Source organism: Dryobates pubescens, chromosome 2 (genome assembly GCF_014839835.1).
Source record: "Dryobates pubescens isolate bDryPub1 chromosome 2, bDryPub1.pri, whole genome shotgun sequence".
Lineage (NCBI taxonomy): Eukaryota > Metazoa > Chordata > Aves > Piciformes > Picidae > Dryobates > Dryobates pubescens.
Window position 1 is genome coordinate 50641169 of NC_071613.1, and position 24725 is coordinate 50665893.

The window sequence follows — 24725 nt, forward strand, 5'->3', positions numbered from 1 at the left end:
CAGACTAATCAGCCCCAGGGCTCTCATCCTCTCCTCACAGGGCAGTGCTGCAGTCCCTTCAGCATCCTGGTAGCTCTCTGTTGGACTCTCTCCAGCAGATCCCTGTCCCTCTTGAGCTGGGGAGCCCAAAACTGGACACAATACTCCAGGTGAGGTCTCAGCAGGGCAGAGTAGAGGGGGAGGAGAACCTCCCTGGATCTGCTGGCCACACTCCTCTTGATGCACCCCAGGATCCCTTTGGCCTTCTTGGCCACCAGGGCACATTGCTGACCCATAGAGAACTCCTTATCCACTGGGTCTCCCAGGTCTTTCCCAATCACATCAAGGCAAGCTGCTCATGAGCATCTTGGGGATGCAGTGCTTTGGGGAGATTTGGGACAAATTAGTTAATGAGTGCTGGGGAGTGACGTGCTCAGGGACCTGTAACCGAGTTTGGATGTCTTGCAGAGCTCTCTGAGGCTGTGCAATGTTCCACTTGTTCACTTTCTCCCAATTTCCCAACCAGAGGAGGGAAATGTTGTGCAGGAGCAGATAAAGAAGTCCTGACTGCTGCTGGAGTGAAGTGCCTTAGTGTGGAACTCTGGCAGCACATCTTCTTCCTTCCTTTTTGGCCCTTTCCCCTTGAACTCTTTCACAATCACCTTATCCCACGGTGGTGGAAGTCCTGAGAGCTCTGACCAAAGCTGGGTTTCTTTTTGTTCTTTGTGCAATGGCCTCTCACAGAAACAGCTCTGTGGGGTACTCAGTTGGCTTCCATAGGTCTAGGAACCTGGAGGTGGTCAAGGATGGGGCCTTGAACAACCTGGCCTGGTGAGAGGTGTCCCTGCCCATGGCAAGGGGTGTTGGAACTGGATGATCTCTAAGGTTCCTTCCAGCCCAAACCATTCTATGAACTTTCTGCTGTGGGCTGTGGACTGGACACCTTGCTTTGAGCAAAACCCTCAGAACTAGGAAGAAGTTGTTCCCCATGAGGGTGGTGAGAGCCTGGCACAGGTTGCCCAGGGAGGTGGTGGAAGCCTCATCCCTGGAGGTGTTTGCAGCCAGGCTAGATGTGGCTGTGAGCAACCTGCTGTAGTGTGAGGTGTCCCTGCCCATGGCAGGGGGGCTGGAACTGGCTGATCCTTGAGGTCCCTTCCAACCCTAACAATTCTATGACTCTATAAAGAAAAAGGAGAAATGAAGTTAGAGCTTTCCTGTCAGTGATGCAGAAGGAAAATGGACCTCCAGCAGAGTAAACCACTCTCTGAATGCAGCAGTGGTGGCACCTCTCGCTTCTCTGCTGAGAGAAAACTTGTACCCCAGCGTGATTCCAGCGAGCTCTGGTGACAGATGGGTGCAAGTCCCTCTTCATCCTGGAAAGTACTGTTTTAGATGGCTGGAGTGAGGTCACAGAGCCCCTCAGCCATCCTCTCCTCACCCCATGTCATTGCTCTTTACAACTACCTGAAAAGTGGTTGTAACCAGGTGGGGGTTGGTCTCTTCTCCCAGGCAACCAGCACCAGAACAAGAGGACACAGTCTCAGGCTGTGCCAGGGGAAGTTTAGGCTGGAGGTGAGGAGAAAGTTTTTCCCAGAGAGAGTCATTTGTCATTGGAATGTGCTGCCCAGGGAGGTGGTGGAGTCACCATCCCTGGAGGTGTTCAAGAGGGGATTGGATGTGGCACTTGGTGCCATGGTCTAGTCATGAGGTCTGTGGTGACAGGTCAGACTCGATGATCTTTGAGGTCTCTTCCAAGCTTGGTGATGCTGTGATGCTCTGTGATACTGTGATGCTGTGTGATGCTGTGATGCTGTGTGATACTGTGATACTCTGTGATACTGTGATGCTCTGTGATACTCTGTGATGCTGTGTGATACTGTGATACTCTGTGATACTGTGATGCTGTGTGATACTGTGAAACGATGTTTCCTTGGAGCTGCCCAGGACACTTTTGCTCAGCTCCTCTCAGGCAGTCCATAAAGGACCAGAAGACAGTGCAAGCTGTCAGAGAGCTGCTCAGGGTGACGTGGGAAAGGCCATTTCCCATTTTATTTTGAGGCCATGGCAGAGGGGGAGGAAGGCAGCGCGAGGCTGACGCAGCTGCGGCGCCGGAGACGCTTGCGCCAGCCTCGCCTTCATTTCCTCACCTAATGGGTTTGTTTGGCAGTGTGGGTGGTGATTCTGCTGCTAGAGCTCTAGTTTATCTGGCTCTGAGGAGTCTTGCTCCTGGCAGCTCTTCCAGGACTGTGGTAATGTCTTTAAGGAAGAGGTTCATCTCTTCTGTTGCTGGGTGACTGACTGCGCCGAGCGAGAGCCGAAGCAGGAGGAGATGTGGCTCCTGGCGCTCCCCGAACCCAGGATAAACACAGACATATGGTGCCAGGGAAGTTTGCTGTGGGCCTGTGCTGAAGATGAACACCACGAGCTGCTCCTTCAGGAGGGTGGCACAGCATGGGGACTGTTGTGAAGACAACAAATGGTGTCACAGAGGCAGCGATCGGATTCACGCCGATGTCTGTCAGGACTTCTCTGCTCTCTGGAGACTCCGAGATGAGTCTCTTCTGCTCCTGCCACAGCCAGCAGTCACCCCAGCATCCTTCTCCTCCTCATTCTCCCCCTGTACACTGCACTGGTTAGGCCACACCTTGAGTCCTGTGTCCAGTTCTGGGCCCTTTACTTTAGGGAAGATGTTGAGTTGTTGGAAGGTGTCCAGAGAAGGGCAACAAAGCTGGGGAGGGGTCTGGAGCACAGCCCTGTGAGGAGAGGCTGAGGGAGCTGGGGTTGCTTAGCCTGGAGAAGAGGAGGCTCAGGGGAGTCCTCATTGCTCTCTACAACTACTTGAAGGGAGGTTGTAGCCAGGTGGGGGTTGGTCTCTTCTCCCTGGCAGCCAGCACCAGAACAAGAGGACACCGTCTCAAGGTGTGCCAGGGGAAGCTGAGGCTCAGGCTGAGAAGAAAGTACTTCACAGAGAGAGTTAGTTGTTGGAATGTGCTGCCCAGGGAGGTGGTGGAGTCACCATCCCTGGAGGTGCTCAAGAAAGGCTTGGATGTGGCACTTGGAGCCTTGGTTTAGTTGTCAGGAGGTGTTAGGTATTGGGTTGGAGTTGATGATCTCTGAGGTCTTTTCCAACCTGGTTGACTCTGTGATCTGGAAACCTCTTTTTCTTTCAGGTCTGAAGTGTGTGTGCCAGCTGTGTGAGCACACCAACTTCACCTGCCAGACCGAGGGTGCCTGCTGGGCCTCCGTCATGCTGACCAACGGGCGCGAGGAGGTGGTCAAGTCCTGCGTCTCCCTCCCGGAGCTCAACGCCCAGGTCTTCTGCCACAGCTCCAAGAACGTCACCAAGACCGAGTGCTGCTACACCGACTTCTGCAACAACATCACCCTGCGCCTGCCCCTGGGTGAGTGCAGGCTGCTGTCTGACAGAGCTGGGGCTGCTGGGCCGTGAGAGCCAGCTAATGGGCTTGGAAGGCCACCTGGCAAGCGGGAGCTGGGTTTCGGGCAGGAACATCCAAGCTGCAGCTCCAGGGAAGAGTGAATTTCTTACAGCTGCTAAAGGTGGTCCACTTGCAGTGCAGAAAGCCAACCAGAGCCTGGGCTGCAGCAAGAGAAGCAGAGCCAGCAGGTCGAGGGAGGTGATTCTCCTCCTCTACTCCACTCTGGTGAGACCCCACCTGGAGTACTGTGTCAAGTTCTGGAGCCCCTAGCACAGGAAGGGTCTGGAGGTGCTGGAAGGTGTCCAGAGAAGGGCCATGAGGATGAGCAGAGGGATGGAGCTGCTCTGCTGTGAGGACAGACTCAGGGAGTTGGGGCTGTTCAGTCTGGAGAAGAGAAGGTTCTGAGGAGACCTTGTTGTGGCATTCCAGGATCTGAAGGGGGCTATGAGAAAGCTGGGGAGGGACTTTTGAGGGTGTCAGGGAGTGATAGGACTGGGGGGAATGGAACCAAACTAGAAATGGGTAGATTCAGCTTGGATGTTAGGAAGAAATTCTTCCCCATGAGGGTGGTGAGAGCCTGGCACAGGTTGCCCAGGGAGGAGGTGGAAGCCTCATCCCTGGAGATTTTTGCAGCCAGGCTGGATGTGGCTGAGAGAAACCTGCTGCAGTGTGAGGTGTCCCTGGCCATGGCAGGGGGGTTGGAACTTGAGGTCCCTTCCACCCCTGACAGTGCTGTGATTTGTGAGGTTTCAGGAGGCACAACTGGGAGAGAATGGCTTTAGAGAGTGCTTGGACTCCTGGTCTTAAAGGTCTTTTCCCACCAAAAGGATTCTATGATTCAAGCTCTGGCACAGGCTGCCCAGGGAGGTGGTGGAGTCCCCAGCCCTGGAGGTGTTCAAGAAACCTGTGGCCATGGCACTTTGGGCCATGGTGTAATGGCCATGGTGGTGCTGGGTTGGAGGTTGGACTCAAGGATCCAGCTCAGCTCTACAGAATCACTGCAGGACTTTTGGCAGCTCCTTCCTTCATGGGAACTGGAGCTGTTGTGTCTGGGGTAACCTCATCCTACCTCTGCTCCAAGGCTCCAGAGGCCTGGGTCACACAACTGAAAGCCTGCAGGGCTGTTTCTCCTTCTTTCCCCTTAGTTCTCTTTGGAGATAGGTGAGGAGAGGCTGAGGGCACTGGGGTTGCTGGGGAAAGGGAGGCTGAGGGGAGACCTCCTTGCTGGAGGTGTTTGCAGCCAGGCTGGATGTGGCTGTGAGCAACCTGCTGTAGTGTGAGGTGTCCCTGGCCATGGCAGGGGGGGTGGAACTGGCTGAGCCTTGAGGTCCCTTCCAACCCTGACAGTTCTATGATTCTGTGATACTGTCCTCTCTGTTGCTACAGGTCACAAGGCCACTGAGTTTTCTGCTGTGGGTTGAGAGAAGTGTAGGACACCAAGTCATTGCTGGAGGATGTCTGGGCTTGTTAGTCTGCCTTCAGCTTTGGGTTTCTGCAGCTCATTTTGGCAGTTTGGGAGGCAGCTTCTCTTTGGCATCAGATTGGAGCCATCGATCCTTGCCCAGCGGGGATGAGATGCTGCAAGATTCCTGGTCCCAATTAGAGGGAAAAGGAGGTTTGCACCTCCAGGTGCTCTCTGTACTGCACAGCTGGTACTGATCTTGGCCTTCCCTGTGTAAATGAAACCAAGGCTTTCTTGAAACAAATATTTCCCCTATTTTTAGGTCTCATTCTTTGCCCCTTCTTTCCAAGCTTTGTGTTTGATCCAAGCTTCTGGGCAGAGCTGGAGAATACTCTGCTTGCCTGCACAGGCACCAGTGGGAGGTGTCTTGGGTAAGAAAGATGCAAATTCATAGATACTCTGTAATTAAAGCCTGAGTTTTTTAAAACTGCTGTCATGAGGTGGACTTTAGAAGGCTGTTACTAGAAGCATTTGAAATGCCCTAAGACAGAGGGCAGCCCAGGAGGGTGTTCCATGGTAGCCTTGGGGATCAGTGTCTCTTGGTGTGGATGGGCAGGTGCTGGGTACTGCCAGAGAAGCTCTGTTCCCACCAGCCTCTGGAGGAGCTAGCTGAGGCAGGAGCCTTGCACCTGACAGGTCTGTGCCCTGTACCTGATCTTACCTCTTGCCCAGAGCAAGCATAGAATCATAGCATTGTTTTGATTGGAAGAGACCTTCCAGATCGTGGAGTCCAACCATTAACCCAGCACTGCCAGGTCACCACCAAACCATAGCCCTCAGCACCACATCTCCTTGGCTTTGAAACCCCTCTAGGGGTTGAAACCCCCTGGGCAGCCTGGGCCAGGCCATGACAAATCCTTTGGGGAAGCAATTGTTCCTCATGTGTAACCTAAACCTCCCCTGGGGCAACTTGAAGCTGTTTCCTCTCATTCTATCCATCAGGACTATTTCAGTACTTTTCAATGAGTTACCAGCAGAAGGGAGATCTGAGAGTGGTCATGCTCTGGAAATGTGGAAATAAAATGCCATGCTTTGTGTTTTTTTTCCAGCTGGGATGCTGGGATCTTGGGAAGAACACTGCTATTTATGTCTGTGGTCCTGGGGCTTGAACTGGTCATTGCAAAACCTTAGGCTTCATATTTCAGTATCAGAGAAAATGAATCTTTAGCCTGAGCCCTTTGCTCTAAACATGTGGGGGAAGTGGGAAACTGAGCAGTGCCAGTGCTGGCCTCCAGCCTGTCCTCCAGCTGGCCTCCTCCAGCAGCCCTTCTTCATGGCAGCCACATCGCAGGGGAGCTCTGTGTGGGCCCTGGTGAAAATGACCTTTCCAAGGGGTGTGGGTGATGGAGCTGGGCTGCAGGAGCCAGGCTGTCCCCACTGCCCCTGCAGCACCCCTGCTTGTTATCATAGGGTCACAGAATTACTGAGGCTGGAAAAGACCTCTGAGATCATCAAGTCCAGGCTATGACCCAACAGCACCACATCAGCTAAACCCTGCCACCAAATGCCACCTCCAAGCTTTTCTCAAAGACCTCCAGGGATGGTGACTCCACCACCTCCCTGGGCAGCACATTCCCATGGCCAATTCTCTTTCTGCAAAAAACTTCTAAGATCAAGTCTAAACTTTCCCTGGCACAGCTTGAGACTGTGTCCTCTTGTTCTGGTGCTGGTTGCCTGGGAGAAGAGATCAACCCCCACCTGGCTACAACCTCCCTTCAGGGAGTTGCAGACAGCAAGAAGGTCTCCCCTGAGCCTCCTCTTCTCCAGGCTAAGCAACCCCAGCTCCCTCAGCCTCTCCTCACAGGGCTGTGCTCCAGACCCCTCCCCAGCTTTGTTGCCCTTCTCTGGACACCTTCCAGCAACTCCACATCTTTCCTAAACTGAGGGGCCCAGAACTGGACACAGGACTGAAGGTGTGGCCTGACCAGTGCTGAGGACAGAGCAGGTTCCCCAGTTGGGATGTGCTCTGCTTGGACTGTACTGTGCAAGGTAGGACTGCTTGGCCCAGAGGTCCACATGTGATGTCACCTCTTCTCCCAGTATGTCCCTGTGCACCATGTATGTCTCATCTTGGCTGATTGTTCCTCACCAGCTGTGGACCACAGACCTGGCAGGCAGGCTTTCTGGTCTGTGAAATACACCTGCTTGCCAATCTACTTGATGAAGGCAACCCACCTCCCACCACCTGCTCTCAAAGGAGTCATGACACATGCAGTGTGACACTTGGCACAGATATCTTGACATGGAAGTCCTACCTACCTACCTACCTCTCTGTATGGTGCAGATCCTAGTTTAAAAGTAGAGCAGGTGGCTCTGAGAGCTTGCCTTTGGGCAGGAGTGAAGGTTGCAGTGAGGTTGCACCTTATATCAGGTGATGGAACGAGAAGAAATGGCCTGAAACTGTTCCAGGGGGAGTTTAAGTTGGACACAAGGAACAAAGTTTTTTTTGCTGCAGGAGTGGCCAGGCACTGGAACAGGCTGCCCAGGGAGATGGTGGAGTCACCATCCCTGGAGGGGTTCAAGAAGGGTGTGGACATGGAACTGTGGGGCATGGTTTAGTGGCCATGGTGGTGTTGGGTTGATGGTTGGACTCAATGATCTTAGAGGTCTCTTCCACCCCCAAAAATTCTGTGATTCATGGAGGAGGAGAAGCCTGGAGAAAATCCACCATGGTGCACATCCCTGCAGACGAGGCAGGAGCTTTGCAGGCTCTTCACAGAGAGAGTTAGCCATTGGAGTGTGCTGCCCAGGCAGGTGGTGGAGTCACCATCCCTGGAGGTGTTCAAGAAGGGTGTGGACATGGAACTGTGGGGCATGGTTTAGTGGCCATGGTGGTGTTGGGTTGATGGTTGGACTCAATGATCTTAGAGGTCTCTTCCACCCCCAAAAATTCTGTGATTCATGGAGGAGGAGAAGCCTGGAGAAAATCCACCATGGTGCACATCCCTGCAGACGAGGCAGGAGCTTTGCAGGCTCTTCACAGAGAGAGTTGTTAGCCATTGGAGTGTGCTGCCCAGGCAGGTGGTGGAGTCACCATCCCTGGAGGTGTTCAAGAGGGGGCTGGACATGGCACTTGGAGCCATGGTTTAGTAGTCATGAGGTCTGTGGTGACAGGTTGGACTTGATGATCTCTGAGGTCTTTTCCAACCTTACTGATTCTATGATTCAATGATTCTGTTCCCTCCTGGTTACTGCAGCCAGGGACATGGGCCTGTTCTCCAGCTCTTCTGCTCTGGCTCAGCTCAGTGTTCATCCCCGAGGGCTGTGGTGGGAATGCAGCAGCAGTGCCTGGAGATCAGCAGCAGGAGGCTCTCTGCGGGCAGGCAGGGCTCTGCTGGCTTTGGGTGCCCGGGCATGAATTCCCACAGCAGGACGGAAGATGGCATTGCCTGCCTGGCACAGCTCCTGCTGCTCTGCTGGCCTGCCTGGGGGTCCTGCTTGGGCTGAGGTGGCTTGCCACAAAGTGCTCATCTTCAGGGGCAGGTTCTGCCTGGACACCTGGTTTGAATGCTCCTCACTGCTGACAGCCATCTCCTCGTGGTGTTTTGCGCCAAGTCTCTACATGCAGAGCTTTCTCTGTTACCCTGAATTAATCTCTAGGCTTCTGTTGTTTGAACTGGGCACCTTCTGCCCCAGCAGGTGACTTGAGGTGACCTTCCCCATCAGCAGGATGTCTTAGCAGGGGAACACCCAATGTGCTGCTCCCTCAGAGGGCTTTTGGATGCTCTCTGTGTACCTCAGCTTGTGACAGGCTTCTTTGAGGAGCTGCTGCTAAGATCTAGGAGGCTTGATCTAGGAGGAGGAGCAGAGGGCTGGAGCACCTCTGCTATGAGGACACACTGAGACAGCTGGGGCTGTTCAGTCTGGAGAAGAGAAAGCTCTGAGGAGACCTTATTGAGACCTTCCAGTAGCTGAAGGAGGCTACAAGAAAGCTGGAGAGGGACTTTTGAGGGTGTCAGGGAGTGATAGGACTGGGGGGAATGGAACATAATTAGAAGTGGGCAGATTGAGATTGGATGTTAGGAAGAAGTTCTTCCCCACGAGGGTGGTGAGAGACTGGCACAGGTTGCCCAGGGAGGTGGTGGAAGCCTCATCCCTGGAGGCTTTTAAGGCCAGGCTGGATGTGGCTGTGAGCAACCTGCTGTAGTGTGAGGTGTCCCTGGGCATGGCAGGGGGGTTGGAACTGGCTGATCCTCGAGGTCCCTTCCAACCCTAACAATTCTATGATTCTAATTCATGCATGGACACCCAAAGCCAGCAGAGCCCTTCCTGCTCTCAGAGAGCCTCCTGCTACTGATCTCCAGGCACTGCTGGTGCATTCCCACCACAGCCCTTGGGGATGAACACTGAGCTGAGCCAGAGCAGAAGAGCTGGAGAACAGGCTCATGTCCCTGGCTGCAGTAACCAGGAGGGAAGAGCCTGCTAAGCTCCTGCCTCATCTGCAGGGATGTGCATCATGGTGGATTTTCTCCAGGCTTCTCCTCCTCCATGAACCACAGAATCACAGAATTGTTTGGGTTGGTAAAGAGCTCTAAGACCACTGAGTCCAACCATCAGCCCACCACCACCATGGCCATTCAACCATGGCCCAAAGAGCTGTTTCCCATGTCTCCTGCAGAGCAGCAAAGCTGCTCAGGAGTTTCAGTTCCCTCCTTGGGTGGAGGCAGTGCCTCGCTGGAGTGCTTTATGGGTGTTAGCAGAGAGAGTTAAGAGGACCTTTTTCAGCTCTGCTGTCTTCATCTGCATGGCTGTAAGAGTGTGGAGAAAAGTTCATGCTTCTGCTCATCCTGACCTCTCAGTCTTGAAATACTGAGGGAAGCTGGATGGCTACCACCATCATTCCAGATGCTGAATGCTGAGGCTGGGTGGGTGCAGGTGGGTCTGCAGATCTGTGACAGGACTCTTGGCTTTCTGGCCAGGCTGCTTGCAGAGGCTGGCTGAAGAAAACATCACCTCTCAGAGAAAAACCATGTGGGTGGGATCTTTTATTAGGGCTTGTCGTGATAGGATGAGGGGCAATGGCTTTGAGCTGGAGGAGGGGAGACTGACACTGGAGATTAGGAAGAAATTCTTTCCAGTGAGGGCAGTGAGACACTGGAACAGGTTGCCCAGGGAGGCTGTGGATGCCCCCTCCCTGAAGGTGTTCAAGGCCAGGTTAGATGTAGAGCAACCTGCTCTAGTGTGAGGTGTCCCTGCCCAAGGCAGGGGGGTTGGGACTAGATGACCTTAAAGGCCTCTTCCAACCCATTCTATGATTCTGTAATGTGTTTGGTGTGCACTGCCACATGCCCATGAGCTGTGGGACACTTCAGCACAGCAGAGAATTCTCTGGATTTAGGATTTTGCCTTCAACCCCTCTGTCATGCCAGCAAAAGGCCACAAAGAACCATTCTGGGGGTCTGCCTGGAGCCCCCATTAGATTTTTGGGGCTGGGTTTTTTTTGTTTTATTTATTGCATTTCAGAGAATACCTAACAGCACTTCAGGAGCTTGTGTGGTTTGGGCCTTTTGGAAGTCTTGTGGTGCCCTCCACGTGTCAGAAAGGGAGGCAAATGCTGTGTGTGAGGCTGTTTGATCCGCTGGAGGGAGCAGAAAGAACCCAACCCAATCCTTCTTTTCATTCTTCTTTCCCTCTGCTTCAAAGTGCTATGCTGTTTACAGCTGGAATGTAAGTGTCCCATGTTGTGAAACTGCTGGCTCTTGCCCAGCAGCATGTCTTCAGCTTCTGCTCTGGACCAGGCGGGCAGTGGACAGAACGTTCGGACCGGGGGTTGCAAAACGCTGCGCTCGATGGCGCTGGTTTGCTGCCCTGAGGTCATCACGAGGGGGGGTTTATGTCCCAAGGAGCTGAACCTTGCACAACTCCTGCAAACATCATCTGGTGAGGTTGCCTTTAAGTCCTGTTTGGACCCTGCCTGTCATGTGTTTTGCTCTCGTGCTGTTTGTCCCCACTCCTGTGCGTGGTTTCTGTGGTGGATCCCAAGGGATCACGGGGTGGGCATGGCTGTTGTCCTGGCTGCAGGACACCCTGCTGCCAGGGGTCAGGGTGGAACATGGCCCACAACCAGCTGTAAAGCAATTTTCCATGTGTGCTCTATGAAGAGTTTGAAAGGGTTTGGATAGTTGTGTGGGAGTTTGAAGGCAGATCCTCCCTTGCCTCCAACCAGGGCAGAGAAATGAGACTGGGACAAACGGACTGCAGAAGAGATGGAAAGTTTAAATGGAAAAGCAGTGAGTGGTTTACAGAAGCTACAAAGCACAGTGACAAAAGAAACCCACAGCATACAGAGTCCCTCACAGCACACCCAGAAGCCTCCCAGCACTCCCCTGCTCCCTGCCTGAGGGTACACCCAAACCCCCCAGGGCTCTTTCTTCCCCCGCCTCCACTGTTAGGCTAATCTCAGCTGGCCAGATCTGAGATTGCCCTTCCCCCTTCTCCTCCTGGCATTGGGCTTAGCCAGACCCAAGAGGCCTTGAGATAACTCCCCTTCCATTAACAGATAAGGAGCATCTCCCATGGGAGCAGTGAGGGAAGAAAGAGGAATGTGAGACCTTGCAGATGGATTTATAGGGAGCAGGACATGATGGGGATGAAATACACAGCTCCCTGTGTCCACCCACTGGGCTGCACACCCGGGGCACCAGAGGCGCACCCTGTGTGGCACCAGCAGGAGGCATCCAGCCCAAACTGCCACAAGTTGCCACCACCCCTGATCTGCACTTTCTCTTTGGTATAGCCAGTAGACAAAGGACCTTGACATCTCCCTCCACAGCCTTCACCCTTGCAAGAGCTAGCATCTCACATTCTGTTCTGCTCTATTCTATTCTATTTTGCTCTATTCTATTCTGCTCTATTCTATTCTGTTCTGTTCTATTCTGTTCTATCCTGTCCTATTCTATCCCTATTTCTATTTCTCATTCTATTCTATTTCTCATTCTATTCTATTTCTCATTCTATTCTATCCTGTCCCTATTTCTATTTCTTATTCTATTCTATCCCTATTTATATTTCTATTTCTTATTCTATACTATTTATTATTCTATTCTAGTCTAGTCTAGTCTAGTCTATCCTGTCCCTATTGCTATTTATCATTCTATTCTACTTCCTATTCTATTCTATCCCTATTTCTATTTCTCATTCTATTCTATTTCTCTATTCTATTCTATTCTATTCTATTCTATTCTATTCTATTCTATTCTATTCTATTCTATTCTATTCTATTCTATTCTATTCTATCCTATCCTATCCTATCCTATCCATTTCTATTTATCATTCTATTCTACTTCCTATTCTATTCTATCCCTATTTCTATTTCTCATTCTATTCTTTCTCATTCTATTCTATTTATCTATTCTATTCTATTCTATTCTATTCTATTCTATTCTATTCTGTCCCTATTTCTATTTATCATTCTATTCTACTTCCTATTCTATTCTATACCTATTTCTATTTCTCATTCTATTCTATTTATCATTCTATTATCTATTCTATTCTATTCTATTCTATTCTATTCTATTCTATTCTATTCTATTCTATTCTATTCTATTCTATTCTATTCTATTCTATTCTATTCTATTCTATCTCTCCCCCATGTGGCCCTGAGTGGCTGGAGCAGCTCTGTGGGGTGGCATTGAAGTTCATATGGTGCAATTCATACCTCAGAGGGAATTCCTGCCACGAGGAAGCGCCATCAGAACCAGCTTAGGAACCCAGGGTGAGTCAGTCAGCACACAGCAACTGTGAGGAGGAGTCCTGCTTACAAATTCTCTTACAAATCTACCTGCTAACCCCTGAGTGTCCTGCTGAAGGCTTTTGAAGGACATGCTCCTGGGCAAGACATACCAAGTGTGTTTTCAGAAGGACTTTAGTACCACAGAAGCAGCACTTCTCTTGTAAAGTTAACTGGAGGGGAGGAACAAGCAATGCCGAGAGGCATCAGGCTGCTGATGCTCACTGGGCCACTCCCTCACTCTGAGATGGACACTGAGAGGCTGGAGCTTGTCCAGAGAAGGGCAACGAAGCTGGCAAAGGGTCTGGAGCACAGGTCTCGTGAGGAGCAGCTGAGGGAACTGGGGTTGTTTAGCCTGGAGAAAAGGAGGCTAAGGGGAGACCTTCAGGTCAGGTTATATGGGGCTCTGAGCAGTCTGACTGAGTTGAAGATCATGGGATGGTTTGGGGGGGAAGGGACCTTTAAAGTCCATCATCTAGCCCATTCTCTCCACAGTGAGCAGGAACATCTTCAACCAGATCCTTACAGAAGGAAGCATTTCTTCACTTACTCTCTTCCCCCCACACCTCACTCTCCCTTCTGTCTTCCAAAAGCATCAGAGTCTCCCGGCAGAGCCAGCGTGGGCCCGGTGGTGCTGGTGGTGCTGGTGGCGGTTCCAGTCTGCGTCGTGTCCCTGCTGGCAGTGCTGGCAGTGTGTGTGTGCCATGGCTGGCGCTGTGCCCGTGGCAGGGCCAAGCAACCCAACGTGGAGGAGGCCCTCTCTGAGTGCAACCTGGTCAGCTCGGGGAAGACGCTGAAGGATCTCATCTACGACATGACGACCTCTGGCTCTGGCTCTGGTAGGTGGTTGCCCTGCTCACCACCCTCCCCTCGATGTGGCTGCCAACAGTTGCAGGTCTCCCTGCTGACTGTGGGGAGGGCTGGGCTAGCTGCCCTGTAAAGGTCCCTTGCCACCCAAGCCAGTCTGGGATTCTTTGATTCATTCTATTCTGTGACAAGTTCTGTGTCGAGAGGAGTTTTGTGCTGATGCACTTGGCTGCAGCTTCCAGTGGCAGGTGGGCTTTGTTTGCCCATTCTCTGTCCAATGACAAGAGTTTGAGTCTCTCTTTGAAGGGAGGAGTTCAAGGACCTCCTTCAGCAGGCAGATTCAGTGTGACACTAAACTTTGCTGGCTGAGGGGGCTGCGCTGTCAATGAAAGGTATGAAAGGTAACTGCAGCAGTCATGAGCACAGAAACCTGGAACATGTTCACCTCTGGGCCTGAACAATCTCTGTTGAACTATTCCACAATCTCTCCCACCCTCCCCTCTCTCTCTCTCTCCTGCCCTTCCCTCCCCTCTCTCTCTCCTGCCCTTCCCTCCCCTCTCTCTCTCCTGCCCTCCCCTCTCTCTCTCTCTCCTGCCCTCCCCCCTCTCTCTCTCCTGCCCTCCCCCCTCTCTCTCTCCTGCCCTCCCCCCCCTCTCTCTCCTGCCCTCCCCTCTCTCTCTCTCTCTCCTGCTCTCCCCTCTCTCTCTCTCTCCTGCTCTCCCCTCTCTCTCTCTCTCCTGCTCTCCCCTCTCTCTCTCTCTCCTGCTCTCCCCTCTCTCTCTCTCTCCTGCCCTCCCCTCCCCTCTCTCTCCTGCTCTCCCCTCTCTCTCTCTCTCCTGCCCTCCCCTCTCTCTCTCTCCTGCCCTCCCCTCTCTCTCTCTCCTGCCCTCCCCTCTCTCTCTCTCTCTCCTGCCCTCCCCTCTCTCTCTCTCTCTCCTGCCCTCCCCTCTCTCTCTCTCTCTCCCCTGCCTTCCCCTCTCTCTCTCTCTCTCCCCTGCCTTCCCCTCTCTCTCTCTCTCCCCTGCCTTCCCCTCTATCTCTCTCTCCCCTGCCTTCCCCTCTCTCTCTCTCCTGCCCTCCCCCCTCTCTAACCCACCCACCCTCTTCACCCCCTCCTCTCTCCCCCACCCTCCCCTCTCTCTCCCTCTCACCCACCTTCCCTCCCTCTCTCGCCCTCCCTCTCTCTCCCACCCTCCTCTCTCCTACCCACTTCTTCTTGTTAAACTAGGTTTACCTCTGCTGGTACAAAGAACCATTGCCAGGACCATTGTCCTGCAGGAGATCGTGGGCAAAGGGCGGTTTGGTGAAGTGTGGCGCGGCAAATGGTGCGGGGAAGATGTGGCTGTGAAGATCTTCTCCTCCAGAGACGAGCGGTCGTGGTTCCGGGAGGCAGAGATCTACCAGACGGTCATGCTGCGGCACGAGAACGTCCTGGGGTTCATCGCTGCTGACAACAAGGGTAGGCTGCCAGCCGCGCAGGGAGGCGTGGAGCTGTGGAACAGTTTGGGTTGGAAGAGACCTTTAAGCTCATCGAGTCCAGCTCTTCACCCAGCACTGCCAGGCCACCACCAAAGCATGGCCCTCAGCACCACATCGCCACAGCAAACCCCTCCGGGGACTGGGACCCCAACACTGCCCTGGGCAGCCTGGGCCAGGCTTTGAAATTCCTGTTGGAGAAGAAATCGTTCCTCATGTCAAACCTAAACCTCCCCTGGTGCAACCTGAGGTCATTTCCTCTTGTCCTATTGCTTGTTTGTTGGGACCAACCCCCACCTGGCTTCAACCTCCTTTTGGGGAGCTATCAAGAGCCAGAAGGTCTTTACTCAGCCTTCTGTTCTCCAGGATGAACAACCCCAGTTCCCTCTGCAGCTCCTCACAAGTCTTGTGCTCTAGACCCTTCACCAGCTTCTCTTAGAATTGCTTTCCCTGCCCCACCTCCCACCTGAAACTCCACTTTGAGCCTTGCAGCTCTCCTGAGGAGGAAGTTCTACACAGAGAGAGTGATTGCCCGTTGGAATGGGCTGCCTGAGGAGGTGGTGGGGTCGCCATCACTGGAGGTGTTCAGGAGGAGACTTGATAGGGTGCTTGGTGCCATGGGTCAGTTGATTAGATGGTGTTGGATGATGGGTTGGACACTATGATCTTGAAGGTCTCTTCCAACCTGGTTTATTCTGTTCTGAAGACAGATTGAGGTGTTTTAAGGTCCCCCCTGGTGGGGTGGCCAGCAAAGGTGTCCCTTTACATGCCCAAGCAAGCCACAGAAGGGGGGAGGTATTTTACTGAGAGGAATAATCACTAATCTTGCTTCCCTGGGTAGATAATGGGCTCAGGTGTGGCTCATCTCCAAGTACCACGAGCAGAGCTCTCTGAACAGAGACACGGTGATGGTAGACAGCATGGTCAGGCTGGCACTGTCCATGGCCAGCAGCCTGGTGCTCACAGCAGCCCCTGTCTGTTCTTCCTCCCCTCCATTACATCCCATACTTTGCTGTTTGATATTTACCTTTATTGATGATCTGGATGAGGGGATTGGATCCATCATCAGTAAATTTGCAGATGACACCAAGCTGGGGGCAGGAATTGATCTGTCAGAGGGTAGGAGAGCTCTGCAGAGGGACCTTGACAGGCAACCAGCACCAGAACAAGAGGACACAGTCTCGAGCTGCACCAAGGGAGGTTTAGGCTGGATGTTAGGAAGAAGTTCTTCCCAGCAAGAGAGATTGGTCATTTGAATGTGCTGCCCAGGGAGGTGGTGGAGTCACCATCACTGGAGGTGTTTAGGAAGAGCCTGGATGGGGCCCTTGGTGCCATGGTTTAGTTGATTAGATGGTGTTGGGTGATAGGTTGGACTTGATGATCTCTGAGTTCTTTTCCAACCTGGTTTATCCCATCCCATCCCATCCCATCCCATCCCATCCCATCCCATCCCATCCCATCCCATCCCATCCCATCCCATCCCATCCCATCCCATCCCATCCCAATTTGTGGCCTTCCTGGCAATAGAATAGAACAGAATAGAATAGAATAGAATAGAACAAACCAGGTTGGAAGAGACCCTCAAGATCATCGTGTCCAACCTATCATCCAACACCACCCAATCAACTAAACCATGGAACCAAGCATCCTGTCAAGCCTCGCCCTGAACACCCCCAGCGACGGCGACCCCACCACCTCCTCAGGCAGCCCATTCCAGTGGGCAATCACTCTCTGTGTGTAGAACTTCCTCCTCACCTCCAGCCTAAACCTCCCCTGGCGCAGCCTGAGACTGTGTCCTCTCTCTGTCTCAGTTCTGATTTGTCTGAACTCAGCTTCCTAGCAGCACTGGGGAGAACCCCACAGTAAATGCTTCCATGACAGCTGGCTGGGGGGCAGCACCGGTGGGTAACCCCTGCTCTTGCTCCCCTGGGCAGATAACGGGACGTGGACTCAGCTGTGGCTGGTCTCCGAGTACCACGAGCAGGGCTCCCTGTTTGACTACCTGAACAGAGGCACGGTGACGGTGGAGGGCATGGTCAGGCTGGCACTGTCCCTGGCCAGCGGCCTGGCACACCTCCACATGGAGATCGTCGGCACGCAAGGCAAGTGCTTCCCTTCCCACCTGTCCCTCAGGGGTTCTAAGGAGCTCTGTGGTGGGTTGAAAATTCCTCTTCCCCTCCATTAAATTTGCCAGAGCAGCTCAGCTGGAATCAGATGAAAGCTGTAATTACAAGCAAAACTGCAATCTACAATGGCTTGGCAATCCCAAGCCCTGACACAGGCTGAGGGACAAGGGCGATCAGGGCAATCCCAAGCACTGATACAGGCTGGGCAGGGACTGGCTTGAGAGCAGCCCTGAAGAAAAGGACTTGGGGGTGCTGGGGGATGAGAAGCTCAACAGGAGCCAGCAGTGAGCACTTGCAGCCCAGAAAGCCAACCAGAGCCTGGGCTGCATCAAGAGAAGCAGAGCCAGCAGGGTGAGGGAGGTGATTCTCCCCCTCTGCTCCACTCTGCTGAGACCCCACCTGGAGCACTGTGTCCAGTTCTGGAGCCCCTAGCACAGGAAGGAGCTGGAGGTGCTGGAAGGAGTCCAGAGAAGGGCCATGAGGATGAGCAGAGGGCTGAAGCTCCTTTCCTATGAGGACAGACTGAGGGAGTTGGGGCTGTTCAGTCTGGAGAAGAGAAGGCTCCAAAGAGATCTAATTGTGGCCTTCCAGTATCTGAAGGGGGCTCCAAGAAAGCTGGGGAGGGACTTTTGAGGGTGTCAGGGAGTGATAGGACTGGGGAGAATGGAACAGAACCAGAAATGGGTAGACTGAGATTGGATGTTAGGAAGAATTTCTTCCCCATGAGGGTGGTGAGACACTGGGCACCGCCTCCCTGGGCAGCCTGTTCTTACCTAGTTCCAACTCCCCTGCCAGGGGCAGGGACACCTTCCCCTAGAGCAGGTTGCTCAGTGCCTCATCCAACTTGCCTTTCAACACCTCCATGGAGGGTGCATCCACAACATCCCAGGGCAACCCGTTCCAGTGTCTCACTGCTTAGCAGCGCTTTGCCTGGGGCAAAATGATCTCCAGGGGTTTCCACAGGGTACATAGAGCTGGTGTTGCTCAGTATTTCATGACCCACAGTGCTGTAAGCAAAGCCTGGGTGGCTGTCTCCTCTGTGTCCAGGCAAGCCAGCCATCGCTCACCGCGATCTGAAATCCAAGAACATCCTGGTGAAGAGGAACGAAACCTGCGCCATCGCCGACCTGGGCCTGGCGGTGAAGCACGACTCGGTGATGAACACCATCGACATCCCCCAGAACCCCAGGGTGGGCACCAGGAGGTGGGTGAGGGCAGGGAGGGCTTCTCTCAGCCTTTTCCTCCCCTTTGGTGACTTCAGCCTCTGTTGTGGGTTCTGTCGAGTGCTGGTGACTGGGTGGTGAGGATGCCACGGCTTGGGCTGGAGCTCGCCACCCCACAGAGATCACAGGTGTGGATGGTCACCAGTGCCAAGTGCCAGGCCCTGCTGCACTTGGTCACAACCCCATGAACACTCCAAGCTCAGGGCAGAGTGGCTGGAAGCCTGCTCAGTGGAAAAGGATCTGAGGAGGTTGGTCAACAGTGGCTAATGATGAGCCAGTGTGTGTCCAGGTGGCTAAGATCCTGGCTTGGATCAGCAATAGAGTGGCCAGCAGGATCAGGGCAGGGATTATCCCCTTGTACTGGGCACTGGTGTGGCAACACCTTGGATACTGGGTTCAGTTTTGGGCCCTCCCTGTAAGAAGGACATTGAGGTGCTTGAGCAGTTGCAGAGAGGGGCAACAAAGCTGGTGAAGGGTCTGGAGAACAGAGCTGGTGAGGAGCAGCTGAGGGAAGTGGAGTTGGTTAAGCCTGAAGAAAAGGAGGCTGAGGGGAGACCTCATTGCTCTCCACAACTCCCTGAAAGGAGGTTGGAGCCAGGCAGGGGTTGGTCTCTTCTCCCTAGGAACAAGTGATAGGACAAGAAGGAATGGCCTCAAGTTGCCCCAGGGGAGGTTTAGATTGGACAGGAGGAACAATTGCTTCCCCAAAAGGGTTGTCCAGGCCTGGTCCATGCTGCCCAGGTTAGTGGTGGAGTCCCCATCCCTGGAGGGCTATCAAGGCCATGGGGATGTGTTGCTCATAGTTTAGTGGTGACCTGCTGCTGCCTGGCCCCGCACGCCGCAGAGCAGCGCAGCCTTCGGAACGATCTGCCTCTGGCAAGTGACCTTTGTGTGCTTTAAAGGTACATGGCCCCTGAGATCCTGGATGATGTGATGAACATGAACATCTTCGAGTCCTTCAAGCGTGCAGACATGTACTCGCTGGGACTGGTGTACTGGGAGCTCGCCCGCAGGTGCTCTGTTGGAGGTGAGCTCCCTGCCTTCCCCTCTGAGATCCACACCAGGCTGAGCTCAGGCACAACAAAAGCTTGATCTGTTAGAGGGTAGGAGAGCTCTGCAGAGGGACCTTGGCAGGCTGGACAGATGGGCAGAGTCCAAGGGCAGGAGATTGAACACATCTAAGTGCCAGGTTCTACACACTGGCCACAACAACCCCATGCAGTGCTACAGTCTGGGGTCAGAGTGGCTGGAGAGCAGCCAGGCAGAAAGGGACCTGGGGGTGCTGGTTGAGAGTGGGCTGAACATGAGCCTGCAGTGTGCCCAGCTGGCCAAGAAGGCCGATGGCATCCTGGCCTGCATCAGGAACAGTGTGGCCAGCAGGAGCAGGGAGGTCATTGTGCCCTGTGCTCAGCACTGGTCAGGCCACACCTTGAGTCCTGTGTCCAGTTCTGGGCCCCTCAGGTTAGGAGAGATGTTGAGCTGCTGGAAGGTGTCCAGAGAAGGGCAACAAATCTGGGGAGGGGTTTGGAGCACAGCCCTGGGAGGAGAGGCTGAGGGAGCTGGGGTTGCTTAGCCTGGAGAAGAGGAGGCTCAGGGGAGACCTTATTGCTGCCTATAACTACCTGAAGAGAGGTTGTAGCCAGGTGGGGGTTGGTCTCTTCTCCCAGGCAACCAGCACCAGAACAAGAGGACACAGTCCCAAGCTGTGCCAGGGGAGGTTTAGGCTGCATGTTAGGAAGAAGTTCTTCACAGAAAAAGAGATTGGCCATTGGAATGTGCTGCCCAGGGAGGTGGTGGAGTCCCCATCCCTGGAGATGTTTAGGAAGAGCCTGGCTGAGGCACTTGGTGCCATGGTTTAGTTGATCAGATGGTGTTGGGTGATAGGTTGGACTCGATGATCTCCAAGGTCTTTTCCAACCTGGTTAATTCTATTCTATTCTATTCTATTCTATTCTACTCTACTCTACTCTACTCTACTCTACTCTACTCTATTCTATTCACTGACAACTGTCATGGCTGTGTGTGGTGGTAGAGGCCTCTTGTGCTGCAGTGAGCCAAAGTGGCCCCAACTTAGAGCCCTCAATAGAGAAAGGACATGGAACTGATGGAGAGGGTCCAGAGGAGGGCCACAGAAATGGTCAGGAAGTTGGAGCAGCTCTGTTACGAGGACAGGATGAGGAAGCTGGGGGTTGTCAGCCTGGAGAGGAGGAGGCTCTGGGGAGACCTAATAGCAGCCTGACAGCATCTGAAGGAGGCTACAGGAAGGATGGAGAGAGACTGTTTACAAAAGCCTGCAGCGACAGGACAAGGGGCAAAGGCTTCAAACTAGAGAAGGGCAGATTTAGATTGGATATCAGGAAGAAGTTCTTTACCATGAGGATGGTGGAACACTGGAACAGGTTGCCCAGGGAGGTGGTTGAGGTCCCATCCCTGGAGATATTCAAGGTGAGTCTCGACGAGGCCCTGGGCAGCCTGATCTAGTTGGGGATGTGCCTGCTGACCGTGGGGAGGTCGGACTGGATGACCTCTGGAGGTCCCTGGAGCATTCTGTGATTCTATGGTTCTCTGTGCTCCCTTAACACCTGCAAACCCAGTCAGAGTTTGTTCTGGAGCAGCTGCTTTGGCTGTTGTGTTACCTACACAATGAATCTTCCCTAGGAGTTACCGAGGAGTACCAACTGCCATACTACGACGTGGTGCCTTCTGATCCTTCCATAGAAGACATGAGGAGGGTGGTTTGTGAGCAGAAGCTGAGACCAAATGTTCCAAACCAGTGGCAAAGCTGTGAGGTAAAAGTAGCTTTCCAGCTCGTTGCAACATTTACATTAGGAGAGAGTTTTCCAGTGAGACACAGGGGACTTGATAGTATCCTAGTATCAGTCAGGGTTGGAAAGGACCACAAGGATCATCCAGTTCCAACCCTCCTGCCATGGGCAGGGACACCCCACACTAGATCAGGCTGGCCAGAGCCTCATCCAGCCTGGGCTTAAACCGCCTCCAGGGACAGTGCCCCAACCACCTCCCTGGACAACCCATTCCAGGGCTTCACCACTCTCATGGTGAAGAACTTCCTCCTCACCTCCAGCCTGAATCTCCCCACCTCCAGCTTCATTCCATTCCCCCTAGTCCTATCACTACCTGAGATCCTGAGAAGTCCCTCCCCAGCCTTCTTGTAGCCCCCTTCAGATACTGGAAGGCCACAATGAGGTCACCTCTGAGCCTTCTCTTCTCCAGACTGAACAGCCCCAACTCCCTCAGTCTGTCCTCACAGGAGCGGTGCTCCAGCCCTCTGCTCATCCTCATGGCCCTTCTCTGGGCACCTTCCAGCACCTCCAGATCCCTCTTGTAACAGGGGCTCCAGAACTGGAGGCAGTACTCCAGGTGGGGTCTCAACAGGGCTGAGTAGAGGGGGAGAATCCCCTCCCTTGCCCTGCTGGCCACACTTCTCTTGCTGCAGCCCAGGATCTGGTTGGCTCTCTGGGCTGCAAGTGCACACTGAGAGCTCCTGTTGAGCTTCTCCTCCACCAGCACCCCCAAGTCTCTCCCCTCAGGGCTGCTTTCCAGCCAGTCCCTGCCCAGCCTGGATTTGTGCCTGGGGTTGCCTCCACCCAGATGCAGGACCCTGCCCTTGGTCTTGTTGAAGCTCATGAGTTTGGCTTGTGCCCACCTCTCCAGCCTGTCCAGGTCCCTCTGGATGGATCTCTTCCCTCCAGCTGTCTGCTGCACCACACAGCTTGGTGTCATCAGCAAACCTGCTGAGGGTGCACTCAGTGCCACTGTCCATGGCACCCACAAAGATGTTGAACAAGCGTGGTCCCAGAACTGATCCCTGAGGGACTCCACTTGTCCCAGGCCTCCACTGGGACATGGACCCATGGACAGCCACTCTTTGGGTGCAGCCATCAAGCCAGTTCTTGAGTCCACCTTCTCCTGGCTGTCAATGTATTTTGGATGCCCAGCTGTTTTTTTCTGAGCTCCTAGATCAATCCAGAGAAACTCTCTTTGCACCAAGTGCCAAACTCTCTCCCAAATCATAGAACAGAATCATAGAACTGTTTGGGTTGGAAAAGAGCTCTAAGATTTCAGACTGGATGTGAGGAGGAAGTTCTTCACCGTGAGAGTGGTGAAGCCCTGGAATGGGTTGTCCAGGGAGGTGGTTGGGGCCCTGTCCCTGGAGGTGTTTAAGCCCAGGCTGGATGAGGCTCTGGCCAGCCTGATCTAGTGTGGGGTGTCCCTGCCCATGGCAGGGGGGTTGGAACTAGATGATCCTTGTGGTCCCTTCCAACCCTGACTGATTCTATGATTCTATGATTATCAAGTCCAACCACCAGCTCAACACCGCCATGGCCATTAAACCACCTCCCACAGTTCTGTGTCCATGTGTTTCTTGAACACCTCCAGGGATGGTGACTCCACCACCTCCCTGGGCAGCCTGGAAAAATTAATACATAAAGACCCCAGAGCTTTGTAGGTAGCCTCAGTACCATTGTCTAGAGGATGGCCATGCAGTGCCACCACACTTCACCGGCTGCCTGCTTCTGGGTGAGCTGCTGCCCTCAGTCCCAGGCCATGCAGGAGTCTCACACAGAGTCCCAAGCATCAAGGATCATAGAATCACAGAATTGTTTGGGTTGGAAAAAGACCTCTAAGATCGAGTCCAACCATCAGCCTGTCCCCAAGTGCCATGCCCACAGGTTCCTTGAACACCTCCAGGGATGGTGACTCCACCACCTCCCTGGGAAGCCTGTTCCAGTGCCTAACCGCTCCTGCAGCAAAGAAATTGTTCCTCACCTCCAACCTAAACCTCACCTGGCACAAGTTCAGGCTGTTTCCTCTCGTTCTATCATTATAGGAATAATACCTGAATTTCTGAGGTTGCTGTAGTACCTCTGCCTCTAGCATCCAGTGTTGCAGTTCAGAGAGGAGCTGGCAGAGGGTGGTGGTTGTGTCCTTGAGCTGACCCCTGTGTTTCTGGCCCACAGGCGCTGCGGGTGATGGGCAGGATCATGCGGGAGTGCTGGCACGCCAACGGGGCCGCCCGCCTCACCGCCCTGCGCGTCAAGAAGACCATCTCCCAGCTCTGTGTGCCAGAGGACTCCAAAGCCTGACTGACCTCCCTGGAGCAGCAGGAGGAGGAGGAGAACAAGTTCTTCTGTTCATCTTTAACGTGTGATGCGATGCTACTTTTGTTTTTTCGGTCTACCTCAGACACAGCTCAGTGTTGAAGTGCCCGAAGCGGAGCACTGACGTCCAACCTCACCCTTGGCCGACGGAAAGGGCAGCTCTTGGCTCATCATTTGTCTTTCACACAGCATGTCAGGGGCTTGCTTGGGGTTTCTGAAGTCAAAGAGAGGCTGATAAAAGGGCTTAGGACACCATGGCAGTGTTAGAAACACCTTTGCTGTTGTCCTTTCCATCCTAGCCAAACCCTGAACGGCTTGGAGACAGCTGGTGTTGGTTCAAAGCCTGTTTGCTCGTCATTTGTCTTTCACACAGCAAGTCAGGGGCTTGCTTGGGGTTTCTGAAGTCAAAGAGAGGCTGAGAAAAGGGCTTAGGACACCATGGCAGTGTTAGAAAAACCTTTGCTGTTGTCCTTTCCATCCTAGCCAAACCCTGAATGGCTTGGAGACAGCTGGTGTTGGTTCAAAGCCTGTTTGCCGGAGAAGCCAGGGGTTTTACCCTCAAACCAAGGGAAAGAGCAAACATTTGAGCCAGCTGTTCTGTCTTTTGACACAGAAATCTGGAAAGGGTTTCACAGAGATCAGTGAGATGTGGTTTTTCAAGCCTCTGCTTATCATTCCCTAAGGAAATCAAAAAGGGTGAGGGCTCCACTGAGAATGTAGGTTATGAACAGAAGCATCTCACCAGCTGTTCATTAGCTTCCATTTTGCTCTGTTCATTGAACATCTTGAGCAAGGGACAGTTTGATCCTGCTCTGGCAGGGAGTGGGGGTTGGATTAGATGATCTTTTGAGGTCCCTTCCAGCCCCTGAAGTTCTGTGGTTCAGTTTTGCTTTTGTCACAGCTGGGAGACAAAACACAGAGGCAATACTTTTTGTGATAGGTACACAGGGCTGGCGTGGGGGAAACTCCACCTGAACGAAGAAAGTCTGTACTTTTAAACCTCATCTTGCCAACCCAGCACTGCTAACTCTTTGGTTTTGTCTGTTTTGTTTTGTGTTTAGTGCCTTTGGATGGTTCAGGAGGAAGCTTTACCAAAATGCATTCCTGGAAAGCAGTTGAAACTTGGCCAAAAGGTCCCTTCGTGGCTGCGGTGCCTCCACCTTGCCATGCCAGGGGACTTAGGGGATGCCTCAGTGCCCATGAGCCACTCTTTTAGGGATGTTGACTGCCCCATTAATAGGGTTTGAGGCACTTTACCTGTCTGCACAACTTCTAAGTCACTCCTGCTTGTGTAAAACGGGAGGTGGTGGAGTCACCATCCCTGGAGGTGTTCAAGAGGGGATTGGATATGGCACTTGGTGCC

At 53.3% G+C, this 24725-nt stretch overlaps 1 protein-coding gene across 1 annotated transcript in view; it reads left to right on the top strand.

Moving 5' to 3' along the window:
* ACVR1C (activin A receptor type 1C) overlaps positions 1-23491 on the top strand; it is a 33790-nt gene extending 10299 nt beyond the window's left edge. Inside the window, exons 2-9 of the mRNA XM_054177454.1 lie at positions 3150-3380; positions 13201-13446; positions 14643-14873; positions 16825-16992; positions 18064-18220; positions 19142-19266; positions 20898-21028; positions 23222-23491. Of these exons, the coding sequence (XP_054033429.1) occupies positions 3150-3380; positions 13201-13446; positions 14643-14873; positions 16825-16992; positions 18064-18220; positions 19142-19266; positions 20898-21028; positions 23222-23347 (1415 nt within the window). The 3' untranslated portion in view covers positions 23348-23491. The remainder of the gene's footprint in view (positions 1-3149; positions 3381-13200; positions 13447-14642; positions 14874-16824; positions 16993-18063; positions 18221-19141; positions 19267-20897; positions 21029-23221) is intronic.
* Positions 23492-24725: the final 1234 nt, after the last annotated feature.